Source organism: Myotis brandtii, unplaced genomic scaffold (assembly GCF_000412655.1).
Source record: "Myotis brandtii unplaced genomic scaffold, ASM41265v1 scaffold1186, whole genome shotgun sequence".
NCBI lineage: Eukaryota > Metazoa > Chordata > Mammalia > Chiroptera > Vespertilionidae > Myotis > Myotis brandtii.
Genome location: NW_005354120.1, coordinates 39,028 through 63,721, shown reverse-complemented (window position 1 = coordinate 63,721; position 24,694 = coordinate 39,028). Strand labels below are relative to the sequence as shown.

The 24,694-nt window shown below is 37.4% G+C and overlaps 1 protein-coding gene across 1 annotated transcript in view; it reads right to left on the bottom strand.

Annotated features, from left to right (window-relative positions):
- Positions 1 to 6,537: 6,537 nt before the first annotated feature.
- The window catches only part of BCAP29 (B-cell receptor-associated protein 29), a 35,427-nt gene continuing 17,270 nt past the window's right edge, over positions 6,538 to 24,694 (bottom strand). The window contains exons 6-7 of the mRNA XM_005858462.2: positions 10,219 to 10,319; positions 6,538 to 8,350 (exon numbers count right to left, since the gene is read on the bottom strand). Of these exons, the coding sequence (XP_005858524.1) occupies positions 8,315 to 8,350; positions 10,219 to 10,319 (137 nt within the window). The 3' untranslated portion in view covers positions 6,538 to 8,314. The remainder of the gene's footprint in view (positions 8,351 to 10,218; positions 10,320 to 24,694) is intronic.

Genomic DNA, 24,694 nt, shown 5'->3' with positions numbered 1-24,694 from the left:
CTTTTATTTGGTTTGGGATCCACCCATAGTATAGCCCTTAGGCAGGGAGGTTCCAGTGACACACAGACTATTCTTATCAATAAGGATTTACATGACTAAAGGTGAGGAGGTTGCTTCAGCTACCATTATCTGGATTAACAGAGGTGGTGCACAGCTCTGACCTTTGCTAGGGCTTCAAAGGTCACCAGCCTTCTGAGTTCTCTGTCTACACCTCTCTGCTAGTGAAGACAATAGGTGGTTTCCCACAGATAAGTGGACGTCTAGAAGTCATTTGTGTTTTGGGAAATTGTCAGTCCTTGGAAGAATGAGAAAAGTTCTTTACCATTGCTCATGCTTCCGAGAGAACCAAGATTTCTGAAGGAGCAATAAAATCTCTGGAGAAACCTGGCTGACCAGAAAGGCATCTGGTTTGTGGGAGCAAACCAAAACTTCAATTATATTCATTGCTCACATTTAAGAAAAGTGGTGATCATTGAGAACAAAACCCTTAAGAACGTACTTTTTCTAATTTTGTCACAAGTATACCTCAAGCTCTCATGCATTATGTGTGTATACATGATATAAACAAAGGCTCTTGTGTTTGTTCTTGTGGCAAAAGTCACAGTAAAGCTAAGGAAGGAGAAGATATCAGGGGTCTTCTCTGATAAGCAGGGAAGGCCCTGGCTGGGGTGCTCAGTGGTTAGAGTGTCAGCCTGGACACCAAAGGGTCGAGGCTTCGATTCCCTGTCAAGGGTACGTACCTGTGTTGCAGGTTCAATCCCCCGCCCAGGTTGAACTGTGTTTGGGAGGCAACTAATCAATGTTTCTCTCTCACATTGATGTCTCTCTCTCTCTCTCTCTCTCTCTCTCTCTTTCTCCTTTCCACTCTCTCTAAGAATCAATGGGAAAATATCCTCAGGTGAGGATTAGCAAAACAAAACAAAAGGCAGGGAAGATGAAATCCTACAAGTAGGAAGGGGGGTAGGCCGATGGTTTTGTGCTATATAGGACAAACAAATTTTTGGCTTTTTATTCCTGTGTAGGCCATTAAAAGAAATAATGCATTAAGGATATCTGGTGTCATTCATTTATTCAACTGTTTACTGAGAAGCAATTCAGGAGAGGTATTGTATTCTGTAGTGTCAGATATACATCATTCTATCTTGTTGATTTAGCTTTTATGGTCTCAATCTCATGATCTAAGATGGCAGTGTCTGTGTTTCAGGCAGCAGAATAAAGAAAACAAAAGCAAGGGCCAGCATGTGACATTCCTTCCTATTTCTGCCTGTAATGAAGTTGGGAAATATTGTCTTTATGCTTGCCAGCTGGGTATAAAAATATCAGGGTGTCTATTACCACAGATGAAAGAATGGATATTGGGGGACAACTAGTACCCTGTATCACAAGCATCTATTCCAGGGTATCTCAACCTTGGCAATATTGACATTTAGGGTCAGATAATTTTGGGGGAACATTCTGTGCATTGTAGAGTAAGTTTAGCACCACCCCTGGCCTTTACCCACCAAAAGCATCCCCTTAGTAGTGACAACCAAAAAAACATCTCTAGACATTGCTAAATGTCTCTCAGGAACATGTTCCCCATTCCCTGTTGAGAAACCTCTACTGTGTACAGAACTTGCATAGTCACTGGGCAGGAAACAAAACCAAACCATAAATGAGATAATTTTGGACAGTGACAAGTGTTTCAGAAAGATAGGGTGCAGGATGTACTATGTATGCAAAAGCCCTAAGAGGAAAAAGGACTTGGCTTGTTCTAGGAAAAATCTGACTACAGGTGTGGTTGGCAGGCAAAGCGGACTGAGATGAGGCTGTAGGGTGGGTGGGAGCCTGTGAGGTTTGGGGAGTTTGATATTGAGTGCAATGGGAAATAGTTGGAAGGCTTCAAGCAGGGGATGACATGATTTATGACAGCATGTACATAGGAGAGGAATGAGAGAGTAAGCAGGAGACCAGTAGGAAGTTGTCCTGGTCGTCCAGTGAGAAATGATGATGGCTTGAGAACCAAGATGGAGGTGTAGGAAAACGCCAGTAACTTGCCTCCTCCTTACAACCACATCAAAATGACAACCAAAGTTCAGAACCGCCAGAAAGATGGCAGAATGGAAGTTCTACAACTAGAGAAAGAAGAAAGTGCATTGAGATGGTAGGAGGGATGGAGGTGCAGAAAGAGCTGGTCCGACACCCATGTGTGGCCTGTTTTTAATTGGGAGGGATATCTCCACTGTGGAGGCCTGCCATGAGGAGCAAGGGGGTCCCAGCTCCACACCAGACCTCCAACCCAGGGTTCCAGAGCTGGGAAGAGAAGTCCCCGTAATTTCGGGCTGTAAAAGCCAGGAGGGATTGTGGCTGAGTGACACAGAGGCTGCTGGAGACCCAGGTGTTACTCTTAAAGGGCCAGCCCACAGGCCTACTGGCACTTGTTCCTCTGGGCTCCAGCGCTGGGGCAATGGCTCATGGGGGATTCAGGGAAATATGAAGAGGAACTGGATTGTCTAGCATCAGAACAAGTATTGGTGGTGGCTTTCTCCCAGACCAGGGTGCTCACAGGAGTCATTGTTCCTATGTTGAGACCCCCCCAGTCAAAGAGCTGACTGGCAGCCATATCTGAATTTCCATCACCTGATTCACACAGTTGGCTCCACCTTGGAGTTTCCCTGAGACCATGCTTCCCAATTTGAAGCCCCACCTAAACTGTTTACAGTAGCTTTTCCATATGAATGGCTTGTCCTGGCTCAGGCTTCAGACATTCCTAAAAATCTCTCAAACAAGCAGCAGCTGGCATCAGTGTGTCCCATAACTATCAATAAGAGGCCCAAGACCCAGCACTAGCACCAGCCTGCCTTGCTTCACAGCTTGGCCTCACCTGGGCACTTCCAAGCCCAATACAACTAGCAGCCATCTGCAGGTAGCCCCTGCCAGGTAGCCCCAGGCAGTGGCTGACTTTGCACCGCCTGGGTGGCCCCAGAGCCAGTGCATCCAGTGTACAGCTTCAGACCATACCAGATTACAACTGACACACTCAAGGGGCAGATTCAGTGCGCACCAAAGCCCCACTGACGTAAGTTCTGCTCCATAGGAATGTTTCCTGCACAGCAGCTCTTCCACTGTAGTCACAGTTGGTCCTCACAACCATTTGGCCTTGGGGCAATTCTGCCCAGTGATGCCAACAGCAATCAAGGCCCAACTACAACAAGAAAGTGCACAGATCCGGTGACTGGGGAGGCTGAGTCACTGGGCCCTACAGGACACCTACTACACAAGGCCACTCTACCAATTCCAGGAGACATAGCAGCTCTACCTAATGCATAGAAACAAACACAGGGAAGCAGCCAAAATGTGGAGACAAAGAAACATATCAAATGAAAGAACAGAAGAAATCTCCAGAAAAGACCTAAATGAATTGGAAGCAAGCAAACTACTGGACACAGAGTTCAAAATGATGGTCATAAAGTTACTCAATGATTTTAATGAGAGCTTCAAGGGACTTAGTGAAACTTTCAAGGATCTTAGTGAGAATTTCAAAGACATGAAAAAGGTCCAGTCAGAAATGAAGGATACAGTTAATGAAATAAAGAATAAAGGAAATTAACAGTAGAGGACTCTGAGAATACAATAAAAGATTTAGAATATGAAGAAGCAAAAATCACCCAGAGTAGGAAGAAGAAAAGAGAATCAAAAATATAAAGATAGTGTAAGGAGCCTCTGGGACAACTTTAAGCATACCAACATTCACATTATGGGGGTGCCAGAAGTAGAAGAAAGATATTGAAAACCTATTTGAAGAAATAACGACAGAAAACTTCCCCTACCTGGTGAAAGAAATAGACCTACAAGTCCAGGAAGTACAGAGATTCTCAAACAAGAAGAACCCAAAGAAGAATACACCAAAACACATCATAATTAAATGCCAAGGATTAAAGACAAAGAGAGAATTTTAAAAGCAGCAAGAGAAAAGAAGTTATCTACAAGAGAGCATCCATAAGAATGTCAGCTGATTTCTCAACAGAAACTATGCAGGCCAGAAGGTAGTGGCAAGAAATATTCAAAGTGATGAATAGCAAGAACCTACAACCAAGATTCCTTTACCCAGCAAAGGTATCATTTAGAATTGAAGGTCAGATAAAGAACTTCACAGACAAGAAAAAGCTAAAGGAGTTCATTACCACCAAACCAGTATTATATGAAATGCTGAAGGGTGTTCTTTAAGAGCAAGAGGAAAAAGAAGAGGGGAGGAGGAGGTAGAGAAAGAGGGGGGGAAAGGAGGAGGAGGAGGGAGAAGAAAAAATATGAATACAATGTAACAAATACGTATCTATCAATAATTGAATCTAAAAATCAAAACCAACAAACAAGGAATCTAATTAACAAAATAAACTGATGAATAAAATAGAACCAGAGGCATGGACACATGGAACAGATGGATGAATCTCAGAGGGAAGCGGGGTGAGAGGGGCAGGAAAAAATTAACCAAAAATCTTATATAGCACATATGCATTAGCTATGGACACAGACAATAGGGTGGTGAAGGCCTGTGGCAGGGCAGGAACCGGGTGGAGGGAGGCAATGGGGGGGAAAAGGGGGACACCAGTAATACTCTCCAAATAAAGATTAAAAAAATGATGGCTTGGGTTGACAGTAGCAGTGGGAATGGAAGTAACACTGAAGGAGAAAAAGAACTAAAAATAGGAGTGGAGAAAAAGAACTAAGATAGGGTATCTGTTTCCACACATTGTGAAAGTCAGTCCACACCATTACCTGTATGTTCCTGCATGACTTTCCTAGTGCTGCTAACAAATTATCACAAACTTGGCGATTTAAAACAACAAATGTATTGTCTCATGGCTCTCAAGTCCAGAAGTCCAAAGTCAAGTTTCACTGGTGTCCACAGGGTCATTCTCTCTCAGCAGGCGCTAGGGGAAGAATCTGTTCTTGCCTCTTCAGCTCTGGCAGCTATGGCACTCCCATCTCTGCCTTCAGGCCACAGTGCTGTCTCCTCTTCTATGTGGTAATTACCTTCCTTTGCATTTAGGGCCCACCCAGATTATTCAGAATAATCTCTCCATCTCAAAATCCTTAACTTAGTCATGTTGTTTACCATATAAAGTTAATATTCACTCTTTTGCCATAGAAGAGAATATTCCCATAATTAGGACATGGCTATCTTTTGAGGGGTTGTTATTCTACAGTGTTGAAATCACTTTTGGCTATAGAAGGAAAGAGTAATGTTTGTTTAGAGATCAAGGTGGAAAGCAACACTATGAAGTTAATAATGCCATTTAGTAAATTGATTAGAGAAAGAAAAACAGTGGGACCTTGCCTTATGAGTGTCCCGACTAATGAGTTTTTTGAGATACCAATTGTCTCTTGGCTGATTTTTTGCATTGAGTTGATAGAGTAATTTGAGTTAACGAGCTCCTTAACGAGCTCGGTCTCGGAACGAATTCGTAAGTCAAGGCCCCACTGTATTAAAAAAAGAAAACGGAACCTTTGTGAAGCGGGTTTTCAGGAATACTGGGGAAAGTAGGCTGAAAGACAAAAACATTCAGAAGGGCCTCATGGGCTTTAGACATATCATTCTTGATGTTAAAGTCCATGTTAAAAGGACTACTATCCTTACACCTTGCGTAGTGGGCACTCAAAAACAAGGTGTAACAGGTGTCAGTAGCGCTGGGCATGGGCTGTTCAGCTGTGGTGGGACATGGATGGGAGGGGTAGTGAGAAGGCAGTGAACAATGGAATGGGAGTGCAGGGCCAGGCTAACTTACAGAAGTAGAGTAAAACAGGAGAGATACATCCAAGTGGCTCTGGTTGGGAGGCCTAAGCAGGAAGCATGGATGTCACTGCAGGCGAGCAGAGACCCAGCACCAGAACAAGCATGGGATTTAATTAGAGATCATGGCAGGCTGGTGACATCAGGATAGTATCATAGGAAATAGTTAAGCTCCAGGCTCTAGATTGGGGGTTCAGGGTACTCTATTTACCAGTACTGGGGCCCAAGATATAGCCTGATAAGCAATGAGTACTTGGCTAGAACCTCTTAAATGCTCCTTCCTAGAGTCCAGGACCTCAAGGTAGATTTGTAAGTGGGGAAGAGAGTGTGACAAAACTCTATGTAATTCTGTAGAAAAGGATAAGAATGACACTCCTGTGTTTAAATCCGTAATACAGCCTAGCCCTTTTAAAACATAAAGAAGTCATTACTGACAATAGAAAGAAACAATACGCAGTGTTACCAAATCCGGAATACATGTTTATTTTTTGCTCAACTCCATCATTGGCAAGGAGAGCATAACTAACAAGTATTGTTTGAGGGGCAATTTGGTGTCGTGGTAAAGTACATAGAGTCTGAAGCAAAAGTTCCTCGTTCAAACCTTGGATAAATCATGGCAATACTTTGTTCAGCAAATTATAGCTAGTTTGTGTTTATAAAGACTAGAGTAATATCTGAACACCTGAATTCTATTTCAGATCCTGGCCCCGAATCCATCCAATATCATGTTACCGTGAGAAAACGGCTTAGAGGTTTGAGGCCTCAGGTTGCCCATCTGTAAAACTGAAGGCTGAGATTGAGGAGTACTTAAATGTACACTTTAAAGTGATCTTGGGAAATCTTTAAATCCTCGTGCTCTTCAAAGAGCACCCAGACTTTATCTTTGCCATACAGTCTGAACAACTTTGAGAATCACAGTATTACCTTAGTATACAGAGTAATCCTGATCTAAACGTTATTGCTCTCATTTTGAAGATGAGGAAATGGAAGTCTAGAGGGTTAAAAAATTTGTTCAAATCAAATGGCTAAATTATTGTGAGGCTTGGATTAGATTTAAATTCTGCCAATTCTAAAGGTGTGTATTTCCTAATTTTCTCTCTGTTATTCTGTATTAGACTTGATTTCTGTATAGCAGGCCAAAATCACACTCACTCACTAGGTATTACCCATGTAGCTCTAACTTGGATATTTTTCAGTTGATACTTGGAGTTCTGTCTTGTTTCAGCACTCCCTCCCTCTTGTTATTTATGGTGCTGTCAGTCCAGATGGTCTAACTCCCATTTCTTACTCCTGTTAAATGTCTCCTACGTGTCTGTTTTCTAGCAGTAACTCTTGACTTTTATCTGAAAAAAAAGTCTTACATACTTGCTCATTTCATCCATTTTGCAATGAAAAAAATTAAATATGTGTGAAGTTGATGCTAAAAGGATAATAAACAACAAAGGATAAAACAAATATGAAGAAAATAAAAACTCTAGTAATTATTTTCCATTTTCTTTTATATTTAGGTTTTTATGAGACAAGGAAGATAATTTCCATGTCTAAACACTGGGAACAACCTAAATCATATTAATGCTATAATCATTATCATTTTCTAAAGAAAACACTAAATGAATATTTGAATGGAAAAATAGCATTTAATATTTAGTTTTCAGAATACATAAACATCTCAGAGGAACTATGATACCAGTGTATGTATACTGGAGGTAATATTTGTATTATAACTATATAATATCACAGCAATGGGAAATACTTGCTCTCTGAGTCAAGAATTCCAAATTGTTGCAAAATAATTTTAGTTCAGTGCTGTGACAGTTGTGCAAATAGATGTAAACTCCACTGCTAGATGGACTTTAAAAAGATTGACCACTTACTAATTACGTGTCATTGACACAAATGTCAACAAAAACAGTCCAATAGATGTAGAAGCACAGTAACAAAAATATAATTATTAAAACAGTTGTCTTATGAGAGTAAACCATAGTATGCGTCATCAGGCTTTAAGGTCACTATTTTTATTTTTTGCTCTGACTCTTCCCTATTAATATAGTGGCAAATTCTGATCATTTATCCTTATTTAATCTTCCTATGAACAAATTTGCTGATAATGGATACTATATTCAAATACATAATCATTGTCATCATCTGATTAAATAGATTATTATTAGTAGAAACTCATCAAAGCTTTTAAAGGCTATTAATGGTTTCATGCAACTTAAAAATCTAATTTTGGAAGTAACTGGCTAATGAATTTTTCTTTCTATTGGTAAACAGCCACCATACACCACTGTTACTATGAGTATCTAAATGTTTTTAACATGCTTATATTTTACTTAAGAGCCAGAATATAGACTTTACAATATATGTGAAACATCATCAAATATTGTGATAATGCCATTATAATAACAGCTTATGTATGGCATTTTAAAAAATATTGGCCAGTCATAGTACATTTTTCTGAACTGAATTTTAAATTTCTGAGAGACTAACATGATAGCAAATTTATCATCCTGACATGGGTGCCACGCTCTTCTTTCTGACAGTTCACAGGCTTTTCTTGTTGTCTTTTGGTAAACGATCCTGCAAGAAAAAATGGACTTAAGTAGTACAGCAAAGAGTGAGAAACAGATTCATAGATAAGACATGGACTTAAAAAAATTCTCTTTTCTGTGTATAGTTATTAATTGTAAGAGTAATCAACTGTGAAATATGGATTAAGAAGGTCTCAAATTTTAAAAACTACAAAATTGGTGGGTTTTACTAGAAAAGATGTCTAGAAGGGAAAATAAAATTCTTGTTAAGTTCTTTTTATCCCCCGTCTTAATCTATTTTGCCTTAGCTTCACAGTTATATCCGGAAAACAAAATTTCTATTCCCCTCTTGCAAACCCAATTAAGACTTTTTGGCAGAGAAAGAATGAAGGGAACCACAAAAACCAGATGGGGTGGCCTTTTTTGTTGTTGTTCTTCAGATATTTGCCAATAGAACTAGCTTCTCAAATTATACCCTTTACTGATCATGTTAAAAGATGACTATAACGTATTATTTAAAATTGCAAGAAAATGGGGTAGAAATAATCTTAAGAAATCTTGCTCCAAGAAGGTAAAAGTCTACCCTGAGGAAAAAAATTTCATAAAATGGAGTTGTAGTGTTATTGCTTATACATGGGAAGTTCATCAAAAGCTTTTCAGGCCCTGACCGGTTTGGCTCAGTGGATAGAGCGTCGGCCTGCGGACTGAAAGGTCCCAGGTTCGATTCAGATCAAGGGCATGTACCTTGGTTGCGGGTACATCCCCAGTAGGAGATGTGCAGGAGGCAGCTGATCCATGTTTCTCTCTCATTGATGTTTCTGGCTCTCCATCCCTCTCACTTCCTCTCTGTAAAAAAATCAATAAAATATATTAAAAAAAAAAAAGAAGCTTATTCAGGCCGAGCGTTGATGCTTTCAGAATAACTTTAATAACATTAACTTTAAGCAACCAATCAGAAGACAGGATTAGAGAAAACAGGTTATATATATCTTACCACTTTAGATAAAAATCACAGCTTGAATGGCGCTGTTATTCTGGATAAGTCCCTTAAGTAAAGGGTGATTTTCCAAAGCGAAAGTTACCAATTGGCAGGTGTTCATGCTTTTATACTGCCAATGACCCTTGGTTAGTTCTGTTTTTTTCTTTTCTAGAAGAGCACAAGTGCAAACAAGGAAAGGCAAAGACTACATATTTTGAAGGGACTGTTTTCTAATATTTATTTAGTAACTGTAACAGGAAGGGGACCAGAAGGGAAAATCCAAATGGGTTTAAAAGCTGCAAAGTGGGATTTGTTTATGGCAAGGAAATCAGCTTTCCCCTCTCCCACCTTTGTTTCCTTGATATTTTATAGTCCCTTATTTTCTGATTATTTTATTTAAAGTAAATCAACTATGTAAAATTGAGAAACTTAAGTTTCCCAAAGAAATTGAGGATACAATGCAACTTTTAAGGTTGGTTTGACAACAGAAGTGAAATCCATAAAGGACAATTAGATATAGCTTTTTACTGTCCATGGTCTACAGCAATCTTTTGATTCTCAAGTAGGATTTGGAAGGTGAATATGATTATCTTGTATTTTCATGCAATGTCCTAATCTTCATTGGCCCCTTCAGTGTGGCTCTTCCACAAAATACCACGTGCGGGTGCGCATGTACAGTGCTATTGAAACTTCGTGGCCCATGCGCAGAAGTCAGTATTTTGTGGAAGAGCCACACTCAAGGGGCCAAAGAGCCGCATGTGGCTCACGAGCCGCAGTTTGCCGACCACTGCTCTCGGTAAATTCTGGGTTCCTTAATTACACAATAAAAACGGGATTAAGTACAACCTCTTGATTTGGGAAGGGCAAATAACACAAATAGTTGACTTAATTAATTACACTTTCAAAAAATTTAAGCCTGTAACATGAATGTCACCCACCTGAAGTTCTGAGTGTTCTTTTAGGAGCCGGTCATATTCTTTTGAAAGACTCTCTGCTTGTATCTTCATTGCCATTATGTCATTTTGTGCCTTTGAAAGGGCTAGAAAACATTGAACAGAATTTAAAATTTTTATTTTAAAGTAATTTCAAATTTACAAAAAATTTGCAAGACTTGAATAGAGGACTCCTTTGTAGCCTTTATGCAAATTCACCAACTCTTAATGATGTAGTACACACACACACAATTATTTTCTTGAACCATTTGAGAATAAGTTACAGGCATCATGCTCCTTTACTCCTTAATACTTCACTGTGTATTTCCTAAGAACAAAGGTATTCTCTAACATAATCATAGTATAATTACCAAATTTAGGAAATTTAACATCAATACAATACTTTTTCTAATCTACTATTCATATCCCAATCATGGCAAATGTTCCAATTATGTCCTTTTTATATTTTTTGGCAATGAAGAAATAAAATTGTCACTTTTTGCAGACAACATAATTCTTTATATAGAAACCCCTAAAAACTCCACCAAAAACCTATTAGAAACAGTAAATAAATATACTAAAGTTGCAAATTACAAAATCAATGTATAAAAATTGACTGCATTCCTATATTCTAACAATGAAATTTCAGAAAAAAATGAAAACAAAAACAAAAAACACAATTCCTTTTGCAAAAGAATAAAATACTTAGGAATAAATTTAACAAAGGATGAGATGAACCTATACACTGAAAACTGTAAGACATAAAGATATAGAAAGATATTCCATGTTTATGGATTGGAAGAATCAACATAGTTAAAATGGCCATATTATTAAAGCAATATACAGATTTAATGCAATCCCCATAAAAACCCCAATGGCATTTTTTAAAGAAATAGAAGAAATCATCAGATTTTTATAGAACCACAAAAGACCCCCAAATAGCAAATGAATCCTGAGAAAAAAGAAGCTGGAAGTAGTGAACTCTCTGATTTCAAATTATACTACAGAGCAATCACAATCAAAACAGCATGGCACTGGCATGAAACACACACAGATTAATGGAACAGAATTGAGAGCCCAGAAATAAACGCACATGTTTATGGGCAAAAAAAATATTTTGACAAAGGAGCCAAAAACATACAAAAGAGAAAAGAAAGCCTCTTCAATAAATGATGCTGGGTAAATTGGAAAACCACATGTAAAAGAATAAAACTAGACTGCTGTTTATCACCATACACAAAAAGTAACTCAAAATGGGTCAAAGACCTAAATATAAGACCTAAAACAATTAACTGCATAGAAGAAAACATAGGAAGTAAACTTATGGATCTTGGTCTTAAGGAGGATTTTATGAATTTAACCTCAAAGGCAAGGGATGGAAAAGCAAAAATAAATGAATGGCACTATATCAAACTAAAAGACTTCTGCACAGCAAAAGAAACTCAACAGCCCGCCCAATTGAAAAATGGGTAGAGGACCTGAACAGACACTTTTTCCAATAAGACATATAGCCATGAGATATATGAAAAGATGCTCAACTTCCCTAGCTATTAGGGAAATGCAAATCAAAATTACAATGAGGTACCACCTCATACCAATTAGAATGGCTATTATCGACAAGACAAGTAATAACAAGTGTTGAAGAGGTTGCGGAGAAAAAGGAACCCTCATTCACTACTGGTGGGTACAACCACTATGGAAAACAGTATGGAGGTTCCTCCAAAAAGTAAGAATAGAGTTATCATATAACCTAGTAACCCCTTCCCTGGTTATCAACCTCCTAAATTAAATTTTTTTTTCTATTTATAGATGAGAGAGAGAGAGAGAGAGAGAGAGAGAGAGAGAGAAACATTGATTTGTTGTTCCATTTAGTTGTTCACTCATTGGTTTCTTTCTGTATGTGCCCTGACCAGGTATTGAACCTGAAACCTTGGCATATCAGGACGATGCTCTAACCAAATGAGCTACTCAGCCTGAGCCATCAACCCCCAAAATTTGAAAATTTTTATTTGCAAAGATATATGCACCCCTATGTTCACTGCAGCATTATTCATAATGGCCAAGACATGGAAGCAATGAAAGTGTTCTTCAATGGTTGATTGGATAAAGATACAGTATGTATATACAATGGAATACTACTCAGCCATAAGAAAAGATGAAATACTGCCATTTGTGACAAAGATGGATGTTGAGAATATCTTGCTAAGTATATTAAGTGAGACAGAAAAAGTCAAGAACTTATGATTTCACTCATATGTGGGATATAAAACTGAAAAAAATAAATGAACAAAAAGAAACATAAACGCGCACAGACATAAACAACAGTATGGTGATTACCACAAGGAAGGGGGTGGGGAAGTGGCAAAGAGGGTCAAAGATATGGTGACGGAAGGAGAATTGAGATTGCGTGGTAAACACATGCAATGTACAGATGATGTACACTTGAACCCTATATAATTTTATTAACCAATATCACCCCAATAAATTTAATTTTTGAAAAAGCTAGAGAACCACTTGTACTGTTTATTCAGGAGTTTTTTTCGGATCACTTCTAGAATGAATCTATAATAAACAACTATAGAATAATCCTGTTTTTTGGGGGCACTTATCAAGCCAAGGTATAAACTGTGTTTACTAGTATTTTGTTTTGTATTTCAGTGAATATTAAGAAACCTAACGATTACTATCTTACTGGACATACTCCAGTAAGTAAAGGCTGTTATTGCCTAGAGCATTTTGGATTGTTTTCCAGTCCTTTGTGTCTTTTTTTTTTTTTGCAAGAATTATAATATCCTGTTTTGTATGCCTTCTATCTCCTTCTGGAACTGCCTTTGTGACTAAGGGATTATATAAACTTGTTATCTGACATTTTAATATGCTTGTTTTATTTTGAACCATATTATTTTGGAAACAGCATATATAGGGAAGATATTATTAGACAAGGAGGCTTGAGGTGATACATCAAACTCACTTTCAATTTTCTCATCTGCAAATATGAGTTGCTATCACTTGACAGTGGCTTTAAGGAAACCTGAGATATTTCATGACAACACTGGCCAGATTCAAATAAAGACTACGTTATGTTCTAGTCACTTTTGGGGGCACATGCATCATTTATTGATATAGAGAGTAACCCCAACTAATGTTATAGTGACACATAGTATGCCAAAACGTTTGTGTACAATGACATGCAAGCAGGCCAAAAATACTTGTGGTTTTTAAACTGCCAGACTTACATGAATGGAGCTGTTTGCACAGCGGGAGGAGTGGGTGAAACTAGCACACTGTGTAAATGTATTGTGTCACTATGATTTCTACCTGAGATAACAGACACTAATGGCTAAGCTTTGTCAGGAAATGGAAAAGATTTTGAAGGCACTGGCATGACAGCTAAAGCTGGCTGCGGTACAAGAGCTGTAAGGATTGTGCCAGAGGAAACATTTCTAGATAAATTTCTATACATCTAGTGTTGCTTTCTTTTCAGTTTATTTGCTTCTATTTTTGAGAGCTTCAGAGTGTGATATACTGGAGCTATTCAGTACTTAATCCTCACATGTACTATTCCTTCATCAGTGATCAAGTACTAGACCATTAACCTACAGTACTGTTTTCAAGATACTTGGAAAGTAGACTCACAGACCTTTGTTAAGTAAGAAACATAAATTGTGGTTTTCACTGTAGTTGTTTTTCCCATGCCTATATTACCAGGTACATGTAGATGACGTCTGTTTTAGACATCACTTCGGCCACCTTTTAACCTCACATCCATACTTCCATTATATCTCACCAATCAATCTACTCCATCTGTTACCACTGTCCTCATCTCCAGTTTAGATTATTGAAATGGATTCCTCACCTAGTTTCCTGGCTACTCTAATTCATTGTCCACATTATCATCAAAGTGATTGCTCCTCTTCCTAAAAACTCTCTAACAGTGCCTCCCCCACCGCAAGAATGTTAGCATATAAATAAGGCATATGAGGCCCTTCATGATGGATTTTAGGCTTACTGCTCAACTCTCACCACTGCCTCCACTTTCTGTTCCAGTCACATTGAGCTCCTTGTGGTACTTTGAAAATGCCATGCTCTTTCAGTTACATGCTGTTCATTTTGTGAAAACATTCTTGCCCATCTCCCTTAACCTCCCTGCTTCTCTCATTCTCCCCCATTTAATCTGGCTAATTAAGGTTCAACCTTCAAAATGTCAACAGGTTGTCCTGGATCTCTGCTGTTGGCTCCGCTTCATCTTTTTTTTTTCTTTTTAAATATATTTTATTGATTTTTTACAGAGATGAAGGGAGAGAGATAGAGAGTCAGAAACATCGAAGAGAGAGAAACATCGACCAGCTGCCTCCTGCACATCTCCTACTGGGGATGTGCCCGCAACCCAGGTACATGCCCTTGACCGGAATCAAACCTGGGACCTTTCAGTCTGCAGGCTGACGCTCTATCCACTGAGCCAAACCGGTTTCGGCAACTCTGCTTCATCTTGAGCTAACCTTTATTACAGCACCTACCATGCTGAAGTATAACCATGTCCCACTAAACTATGGTCTACTCAAGAAACAGTTGCATCTGCCTTGAGCACCCAGCACTATGCCTAGCACATGGTAGGTGCTTAAATATGTTCCTTAAAGGAAGAATGGATACATAAAAAGTTTACTTTTAGGCACCTAAAAACTTCACTTGTGTAAAACTAGTTCATTTCCTAAAAATAAAATAAATGCCAGCTAAATAATGAGGTGTCACTTTAGTCACCTGATAGGAATCTTGGTTCCAACTAAAAACAGTTATATCGTTAATCAAAAAACAAAATATTCAGGATAACTGGACAGTCACAAAGCCAACAGACCATTCTTGAGATATTTTGATAAAAATATAATCATGTTACAAATATCTCATGCTAATTCAGAATTACAAACAAAACCAAACAAATAGTATCACAGAATACAGTTCAATAAAATAAAATAAAATAAAATAAAATAAACACATAAAACACTCATTCTAGGACTGGGGCGAGATATATGCAAGACAAGAAAATAGGAAAGTACTAAAAAAAAAAAAAAAAAAAAAAATCAAAAAAAAAAAAAAAAAAAAGCCAAAAAAAAAAAAAATCCACAATGATGAGGATACGTCAAAGGGCCACGGGAGCCAACTGAAAGATTCCCAATAGCCAAAGCTTAGACAACTTGAGCAACAAAATAAATTAATATTAAATTATAACTCAAAGTACAAAATGAACACCCATGAGTCCATATTGATACACATAAATGAATAAATAAATAAATAAAGGAGAATAGACAAATCTGTGAAAAAAAGTTCCAAATAATTTATGTAGATACTGGACCCTCAGGAGGTGGAACCTAATTCCTCACTTCTTAAGTATGTGCTTCGAATAGTGACTTCCTTTCAAAGAGTAAAAAAAGTAACATTATTATAGAGAAACCTGACAAATACTACCTCAGCCAAGTCAATATCAACAATAATAAATCATGTTGCTATGTACTCTTGATGTTATGTGATGAATTCCAATAGAGAAACATTTCAGAAAATATCTAACCAATACTTCTCAAAACTGTCAAGGTCATAAAAAATAAGGAAAGTCTGAGAAATTATTATAGCCAAGAGGAGCCTAAGGAGACAAGAATACTAAAGGTAACGTGGTGTGCTGAATGAGATCCTGTAACAGAAAAAGACATCAGATGAAAACTAAGGAAATCTGAATAAACTATAAACCTTAGTCAATAATAATGTCTCCTTATTGGTTCATCAATTGTATAAATGTACCAAATTAATGTAAGGCATTCTTTAAAAAAAAGCAACAGGCCGAAACCGGTTTGGCTAAGTGGATAGAGCTTTGGCCTGCGGACTGAAAGGTCCCAGGTTCGATTCCGGTCAAGGGCATGTACCTGGGTTGCCGGCACATCCCCGGTAGGAGATGGGCAGGAGGCGGCTGGTCGATGTTTCTCTCTCATGGATATTTCTAACTCTATATCCTTCTCCCTTCCTCTCTGTAAAAAATCAATAAAATATATTAAAAAAAAAAAAAGCAACAGTACAGGACATATGGGAATTTGCTGTACTATCTTGCTTATTTTTCTATAAACTGAAACTGTCCTAACATAAAAAGTTTATTATAAAAAAGCAGTAAGTCCAGCCCTGACCGGGTACTCAGTTGGTTAGAGCATTGTCCCGATATGCCAAGGTTTCGGGTTCAATCCGCAGTCAGTCCACTTAACCAAGCATGAAGGGAGACAGTTTCAGGGAGGCTTCCTAAACATGGCAACACTGAAGCTGAAAGATGAGCATCATCTATAGAGAAGAGTGGAGGAAAAAGGACATTACAGTCCTGGGCAAAGGCAAAAAGTAATGAAACACTACTGTTAGAACTACACACTACAATATTTAATAAAGTAGGAGTATAAAACTGATATTGAACAAGGGTGGGAGATAAAGCGAAGATGACGGTGGGGACCAGGTGCCATCTTGAAAAGTTGCAAAGGTGATAGAAACCAATAAAGACTTTGAAATAGTACAGAGGCATAGTCGGAGACATGGTGTTGAAAACTGCTCTGGTGGCAATGTGAAGAAGCAGAGAGATTAAAGTGGGACATGCTTTAGGAGACTGCTTGCTTTGCAAGAGGAGCAGCAAGAATTTTTGGAATGGAAATAAAGCTGCACAAGTAATTTAATACAGAGTAAACATTGAGTAAAACCAAAAATAGCTTTTTCACATGCAAAGAACAAAGAAAAAATGTTTTTTGGGGGGAGGGTGTCTCAGTTTCTCTACCCATCACTAGGTATACTAGTGCCTACCCATACCTTCTATGGTACTGGGAATATGAATGAGGTTTATGGGTAAAGTGCTTTTGGGTTTAGAAAAGACATGGATTTAAAGAATGCTTATACTTATAATGATTACTGGTACTCAGGGCCAGGGAACTGATAAATACGCTTTCTAATTTAATAAATAAAATAAGCCACACTGTGTATGCTATTGGCATAGGAAATATCAATACTTGCATAAAGACTTCCTTTATTAATCTTAGTTAGGTTGCTAAGTAATGTATTTAAAAAAACAATTTTGGTTCTCTACTTACTGAAGAATAATTATAAATTATATTAATATGCTAGCTTTCACTTAAAAATCAGATGTATGTTTAAGGCAAAGCACTGCATAAGTATAGATTATAACAGACTGCTTTGAAAAGGGTATGTTTTATAAAGCAAGTTCATGTGTAAGCAAAAGCAACAAATGGAATCTATAAGAATTACCAACCCATCATATGTGAGAATTGAAGGAGTCACTTTACAAAGAACTAATTTTACTATAAAATTTCTTAAATTATCTGATCAAGAAGTACAGGTGCACAGCAAATTTTTAACAATAGCAGAAAAAATATTTTCACCATCCTCATTTATACTGAAAAAGGTACTCTTCTTTATTTGAAGACCCTAAATAGAGGTCAGTAAACTAATTCTGTAAAGGACCAGATAGTAAATGTTTTTAGCTTTCTATGCCATGCAGATTCTGTACAATCTATTCAACTCTGCAGTCACAGAAAACATGTAAACGAATGATTGTGGCTTTGTTCCAACAAAATTTATTTTTTAAAAACAAGGCAGCCGGCTGGGTTTGGCCCATGGTCATACTTTGCTGACCCCTGTTCTAAAATAGCACTTGTAAGTTTTATCAGTTTCTCTTAAGTTATAAATTTACTGAAAATAACTAAAAAATAAAGTATCAGAATATGAGAAGAGGATCCAAATTGTACTGAAAATTTCAAGGAACCTCCTAAAAAGTTTCCTTTTTTAGCTCTATCAATTTTCCTTATAGAAAGAACAAAATCTACACAGATAGGGGATGTTGCAATGAGATTTAGTTTTAGGAAAAAAAGAGGTTTTTCGCCCTAACTGGTTTGGCTCAGTGGATAGAGTGTCGGCCTGCAGACTAAAGGGTCCCAGGTTCGATTCCAGTCAAGGGCATGTACCTTGATTGCGGGCACATCCCCAGTGGGGGTGTGCAGGAGGCAGCTGATCGATGTTTCTCTCTCATCGATGTTTCTAACTCTGTTTCTCTCTGTAAAAAAATCAATTAAATATATATATTTTTTAAAAAGAGGTTTTTCTTTCTTTAATTTTTCAGCTCATTTTCCTAGCTGATTGCTTTTTATCCATTTCAAAAGTGACTGAGTCAGGTACCAAGCGGGGACAATTTGAACATGAAGATGGTAAGTTCAATTCTGGGTAAGTTGATCTGAGACTGGTTGAATTTTCACATGGAAATGCCCCATCAGGCAATCTCTAAAGCAAAAATTCATGCTTCAGCTTTTAAACCAAAACTAATTCATCTCATTGGTGTTTAGCACTTTTAAACACTTCCAAGACACCCACAGAAAAGAACAGTGCTATTATTATGCAATGGTTTTATAAATCAACCTCAGATTTAATTAGCAAATGAACATATCAAACATCTAACACTACCCTTGATCAGGCTTTGAGAGGTATTTTTATCTTTTTCAATTTAGAAGCTTATTTATAAAAGACTTCACCTTAAATTTGACAACTTTTTATTATGATATATAAAAAAGACAAATGGATTTGGGAAGTAAAATAGTGTCAGAAAAAAAATCATTCCTGAACTTGAAAAAAAATGTTTTAAATTACTTTTGACAATGTTTTTTTAGGTTGATAGCTAAAATCTAAATGAAAAAAAATTTCTTTCTTCTTTCAGTCATTCCCTATTTAACTTGTAAAGTTTGATAGAAGTAACAATAATATCTAGTAACTTAATTTTTGACATAGTCAATGCACTGGGCCATTTGTGTATACAACTATTCTGTGAAGAGCTATAGTTTAACTTCCCCAAAGTAAAAGCCAGTCTTAAACCAAATCTGAGTGACTAAATTTCACACTCCCAAATGCTATTTAGACGCTTTCATAGTACCTTTGAACAAGTAAAGAGAATTCTTCAATAGATGGAAACATTTCAGTTGTTTTATTCTTTCTTCTTGAATCTAAATCCCTGTCCACAAATTATGTGACAAAAGATTGTTTTTTGGCTCTATATTTTTTTCTTGCTAAAAATCTACTGCTGCCTCTGTATTTACTTTAGAATAAATTTTGGACCTCTAAGCATGGAACTCATGAGCCTCCAGCTCTTGGCTTTCCCACTCACCCTGCCATACATCAACCATAATCTAGTCATCATGGCCTTTCATCATAGATCTGTGTGCCTTCCTGAGGCTAGGGAAGGACTCTCCCATTTCAGCTTCCGAAATCCCTCTCATCCCTAAGCCTCAGCTCAAATGATACCATCCCCATGAATTTTTCCTAGACTCTGCCAGTAATAACAATCACTCTCTCCTCTGTGCTACCATAGCCCTTTGTACTAGACCTTTATTTTGGCTTATCAACTCGTGCCTTATTTTTTTAAAAATATTTTTTAATTGATTTCAGAGAGGAAGGGAGAAAGTGAGATAGAAAGAAACATCAATAATGAGAGAAAATCATTGATCAGCTGCCTCCTATTCACCCCCTACTGGGATTCGAGCCCTCAACCCAGGCATGTGCCCTTGACCGGAATCAAACCCAGGAAACTTCGGTCTGCAGGCCAATGCTATATCCACTGAGCCAAACCAGGAAGGGTGAAAAACATGTATTTTTTATTCAAATAATAAAAACTCATTAGAAGGAAATAAAAGTAAAAATATATTATGATCAAAACTACCATATTTTTAAAAGCATTAACAATTTTAAAGTAAGATGATGGCTTTGAAATAACAGCAAGTAAAAGATAGTTCAGTTCATGCCCACGAGAATTTACAACTATAAAACATGTTTAGGTTGGACTTTGAGAATTTATTTTTAGATAGATAGATGGCTTACACCATTCCTCTGTAAGGAATTGGTAAATCTCCAAGTTTTAAATTATATCTTTTTCTTGAGACTTAAGACTCAAGAGGCAGGAATTCAGTTAGGGTTACTGATAAATAGAATAGCAATTTCCTTGTAATTTTCTCTCTTGTCTTGACCTTCAATTTCTCCTAAAAAGCACTTCAACATTTTCACTCCCTTATCCTATGTTAGTATGACTTTTTACTAGCATTAAAAGATAATGACTATATATTTTTTTTTTTACTCTAATATCTTCCAGGGTAGTGAAGTTGGTCTATAAAAGGAAATGTTAGTTCTTTTCAAGGTAAGCCATGGTGATATGGAAGCATTTACCTAGGAAGAGAGTTGAATTAACAAAATCAAGATTAAAAAGGACAAGAAGGTTCTGTTTTTTGGTCCAAATCTAAGGTCCTTGTTAAATTCTGTCAATACTCAGGAACATAGAATGGGCTTTTACATTCAGTTTCTACATTAAAAATTTGCTTTATCCTCTACAGGCATGCTTCTCAAGAACAGTTTTAATTATGTTCCATGCTAACTAATCTTGCAATAGTCCTGGCTGGTGTGGCTCAGCTGGTTGGGCCTTGTCCAGTGCACTGAAAGGTTGCTGGTTTGATTTCCAGTCAAGGCACATGCCCAGGCTGACTGGGTTGGGAGCTCAAACCCCTGTGGGGGGCGTGCAGGAGGAGGCAGATAGATGCTCCAGCGCCACTGTTTCTCTCTTTTCCTTTCCCTTTCTCTCTCTCTAAATGTCAATCAAAAACCTTTTAAAGAAATCTTGCAATAAATTAATTATTTGAAAAGTTCTTTAAAAAACTATTGATAGCCCTAGCCTGTTTGGCTTCGTGGACAGAGAGTTGGCCTGTGGACTGAAGGGTCCCAGGTTCAATTCCAGTCAAGGGCACATGCCCAGCTTGCCGGCTCAATCCCCAGTGAAACTGCAGGTAGTATTTAAAAAGTGAGTATAGTATATTACAAAATGTTATATATTATATATTAATTATTATATATTAACACACACACACACACATAAACTATTCATAGAAACAGACAAAAATGAAGGAAAGAAGAAGGAAGGAAGGGAAGGTGGGTAAGAGGGAAGAAAGGGAAGTAAGGAAAGGAAGTAAAGGAAGGGGAAGGTGAGGGTAGGAGGAAGGAAAGAAGAAAGAAAGAATAAAGGCAGGGTCAAGGAATTTGCCCTAATCACTTTTTTTGTATTTTCTTCTCCCTTTTTTGTAGGAGAAATATACTACTGCTCAACCTCTACTAAAATAGCAGTCCTAGAACTCTGTTAATGTAGCATGTTACAGACACATTCCTGCTCCTGCTCCTAAAGGAATGGGGAGGAGATAATTCCACATGTAGTACAATCACTTTTAAAATCATATTTACTTTTACCACTGCCTGGAGACATGCAATGATTAAATGGTACATATATCTTCCCATAAGAATAATACTGAGGACGTATTTATTTATAAGAATAAGTACTGTAACTATCCTAAAAGACTCCTTTGAAGTCAATGTCCTTGAACATCAGAAGGTTTTCCACTACATACAAGATCTATTTTATTATGAAAGCTTGTGAGCTTTGTAAATTCCTCAAAGCTTAAGTTCTCATTTTGCCCTTCCCCAATTACTCCACACACTGGGACATCAGTTTTATTGTTAAGCAGATCATTAAAATTGACCGATCAGGCAGGTCCTTACACCTGACTAACTTAGTAAATTAGGTGTTTTGGGACATGCACACACTAGGGTCATATTACTTCACTGAAGCACAAGTAATTTACTAACTCTGAGCAAAATCTGAATTGGTACTACGGAGAGAGTGTTCCTAATACCTGTTTTTGGAATGCTAGTTTTCCAATTTGGGTTGGACCAGCTTAAATAAATATTTATATCTATGCTTTATTTTTACTAATACACTTTGGTGAAAATGTTTTACTTAAAGAAATACCAAGGGTAAGACAAATCATTTTACACCTATTAAAATATAAACAAGCCTAGCTGGTGTGGTTTAGTGGCTGAGTGTCGACCTATGAACCAGGAGGTCACAGTTTGATTCCTGGTCAGAGCGTATGCCAGGGTTGTGGGCTTGATCCCTAGTAGGGGGCATGCAGGAGGCAGCCAATTGATGATTCTCTCTCATCATTGAATTTCTATCTCTCTTCCTCTCCCTTCCTCTCTGAAATCAATAAACATGTACTTAAAAAAGATAATAAACCACATTGCTTTCCTACTCAATTGTCAAGTATAAAAGAACTTTCTGAAACATTTGTTAAGCACTGTCAGCCTTTATATCCTCAATCTTTAGAAATCAGTGAATATTTTTGAATGCTACTACATCCAAAGAATGGTGCTTCTAAATTCATTCAAATCTTGTACTACTTGTTTATGTAATTTCTTAATTCTAGCCTTAATAAATTTGGCTGGTTTAGGTCAAGAGAACATAGCCAAGGATATACCTCCATTAGAAATGAAACTTTGATCTTCTCAAGGTCATTAGTAATGTTATCTAAAATAATAACTTTGGGTAAATAAAATGTATTCATAAAATATTACACACCTTGCAGAAACCAAATAGGACATACTCAAACAGGTAAAATCTGCTTTTACCTCAACACTGATTCACGTTGAAAGTAGCTGTGTAGTCTACACTTCAAACACAGGAGCTGGCATCTCGTTATCAGATTATAAACACAATGCCTATATTATCGAAGAGTTAATTTTCTCCAAACATCTGAAATGTCTCTTAAAGAAATATTGTGTTTCTTTATGTTAACCTAAAATAATATTGAGTTTAGAGAGTTACATCTCAGACTTGTGAGGTTAAGCTCAGGGTTGAGAGGTGTAGCAGGGCACACAACCTATTCCCATCTGTCTTTTATTTTTATACTATCCTACTAACAACATAAGAAAAAGGATTGCTGGCAGATGTGAAAAAAGAAAGCAAGATTTTAAAATAATTTTTTAAACTAATAAAAGATATTTTGAAAATAGTCCTTTGTATTCTTCAGAAGGATTAGCAGCAATATTTTGTGTTGGGTTAAAGAACACAGTTTCTGTTCTGAAATGTCTAATGTAGAGGGTAGGTGATTATTAAATTTATTTTTATACAAATATTAAAACTTCCAGTTTTCTGTTCCAAATCTTTTGGAATTGCAGAAGAGCCAACAGTACCAGCTATGATAAGATTTTGAAATTAGGGCTATACTACCCCTACCATATATTATACCACCTTGACCAGAGGAGTAACTTATTTTTTTAACTTACTGCCTCTAAAGAATCTTCTGATTTACTTTCTTAACTTTAAATAAGAAGTAGAAAAGTTATTAAATTTTCAATATTGTATTAAATATCCTATTGATTTTTTTAATGGAATTAGCTTTTACCTTCAGATTTTTTAAAAAATATATATGTTATTGATTTTTTTACAGAGAGGAAGGGAGCGGGATAGAGAGTTAGAAACATCGATGAGAGAGAAACATCAATCAGCTGCTTCCTGCACACCCCCTACTGGGGATGTGTCCACAACCAAGGTACATGCCCTTGACTGGAATCGAACCTGGTACCCTTCAGTCCGCAGGCCGACGCTCTATCCACTGAGCCAAATCGGTTACGGCTACCTTCAGATTTTTCCATCTCAAATTCAAAGGCCTGGCCGGTATGGCTCAGTGACTGACCCAGAGGTTACAGTTCAATTCCTGGTCAGGGCACATGCCCAGTTGTGAGCTTGATCCCCAGTAGGGGGCATGCAGGAGGCAGCCAATTGATGATTCTCTCTCATCATTGATGTTTCTATCAATCTCTCCCTCTCCCTTCCTCTCTGAAATAAAAATACCTATATAAATTTAAAAAACCACAAAATATCTTGATGAAGAAAACTCTACACAAATAAAAATGCATAATCAATTTGCAAGTTATATTACAGAGAATTTCTATTATACTGAGGCCTATTTAAAAAATCTAAATTTACAAATGGCATAAAGTAGGTCCTTCATTCAGTCACTGAACATTTTCCAATTTATCTCCAACATAAAGTAATGGAAGAGACTTAAAATTGGAGAAGGCGTATACATTGATCATTACTTTAGCTCTGACTGACTGAGAGGTTCCCCAATGTCTGGATAACATCAAGGAATAACTTTTATGCAGAAATGTTCACTGGGATCAAGCCACAAACTTTTAAACAGAATTTCCTGGTATGACATTGGAGTTGGGGTATCCAGTTTTCTGTGCTATGTGGTTGCAGGCAATAATAATTTGACTAAAAAGAAGAAAATACTATCGGAACTACTAAAAAAAACCCAAAAAAACAAAAAATGGCCCCAGCCATGTGGCTCAGTGGTTGAGCATTGACCCATGCACCAAAAGGTCACAGGTTCAATTTCCAGTCAGGGCACATGCTTGGGGTGCAGGCTCAGTCCCCAGCAGGGGACATGCAGGAGGCAGTTGATCCATGTCGAGGCATTGCTGTTTCTCTCCCTCTCCCTCTCCCTTCCTCGGGATAGCTGCCTTCAGGAAAATGAAGTTAGGATGCTTTACCCAAGTCCTCATTGCAATGTATTTTGAAATGAAAAAATTC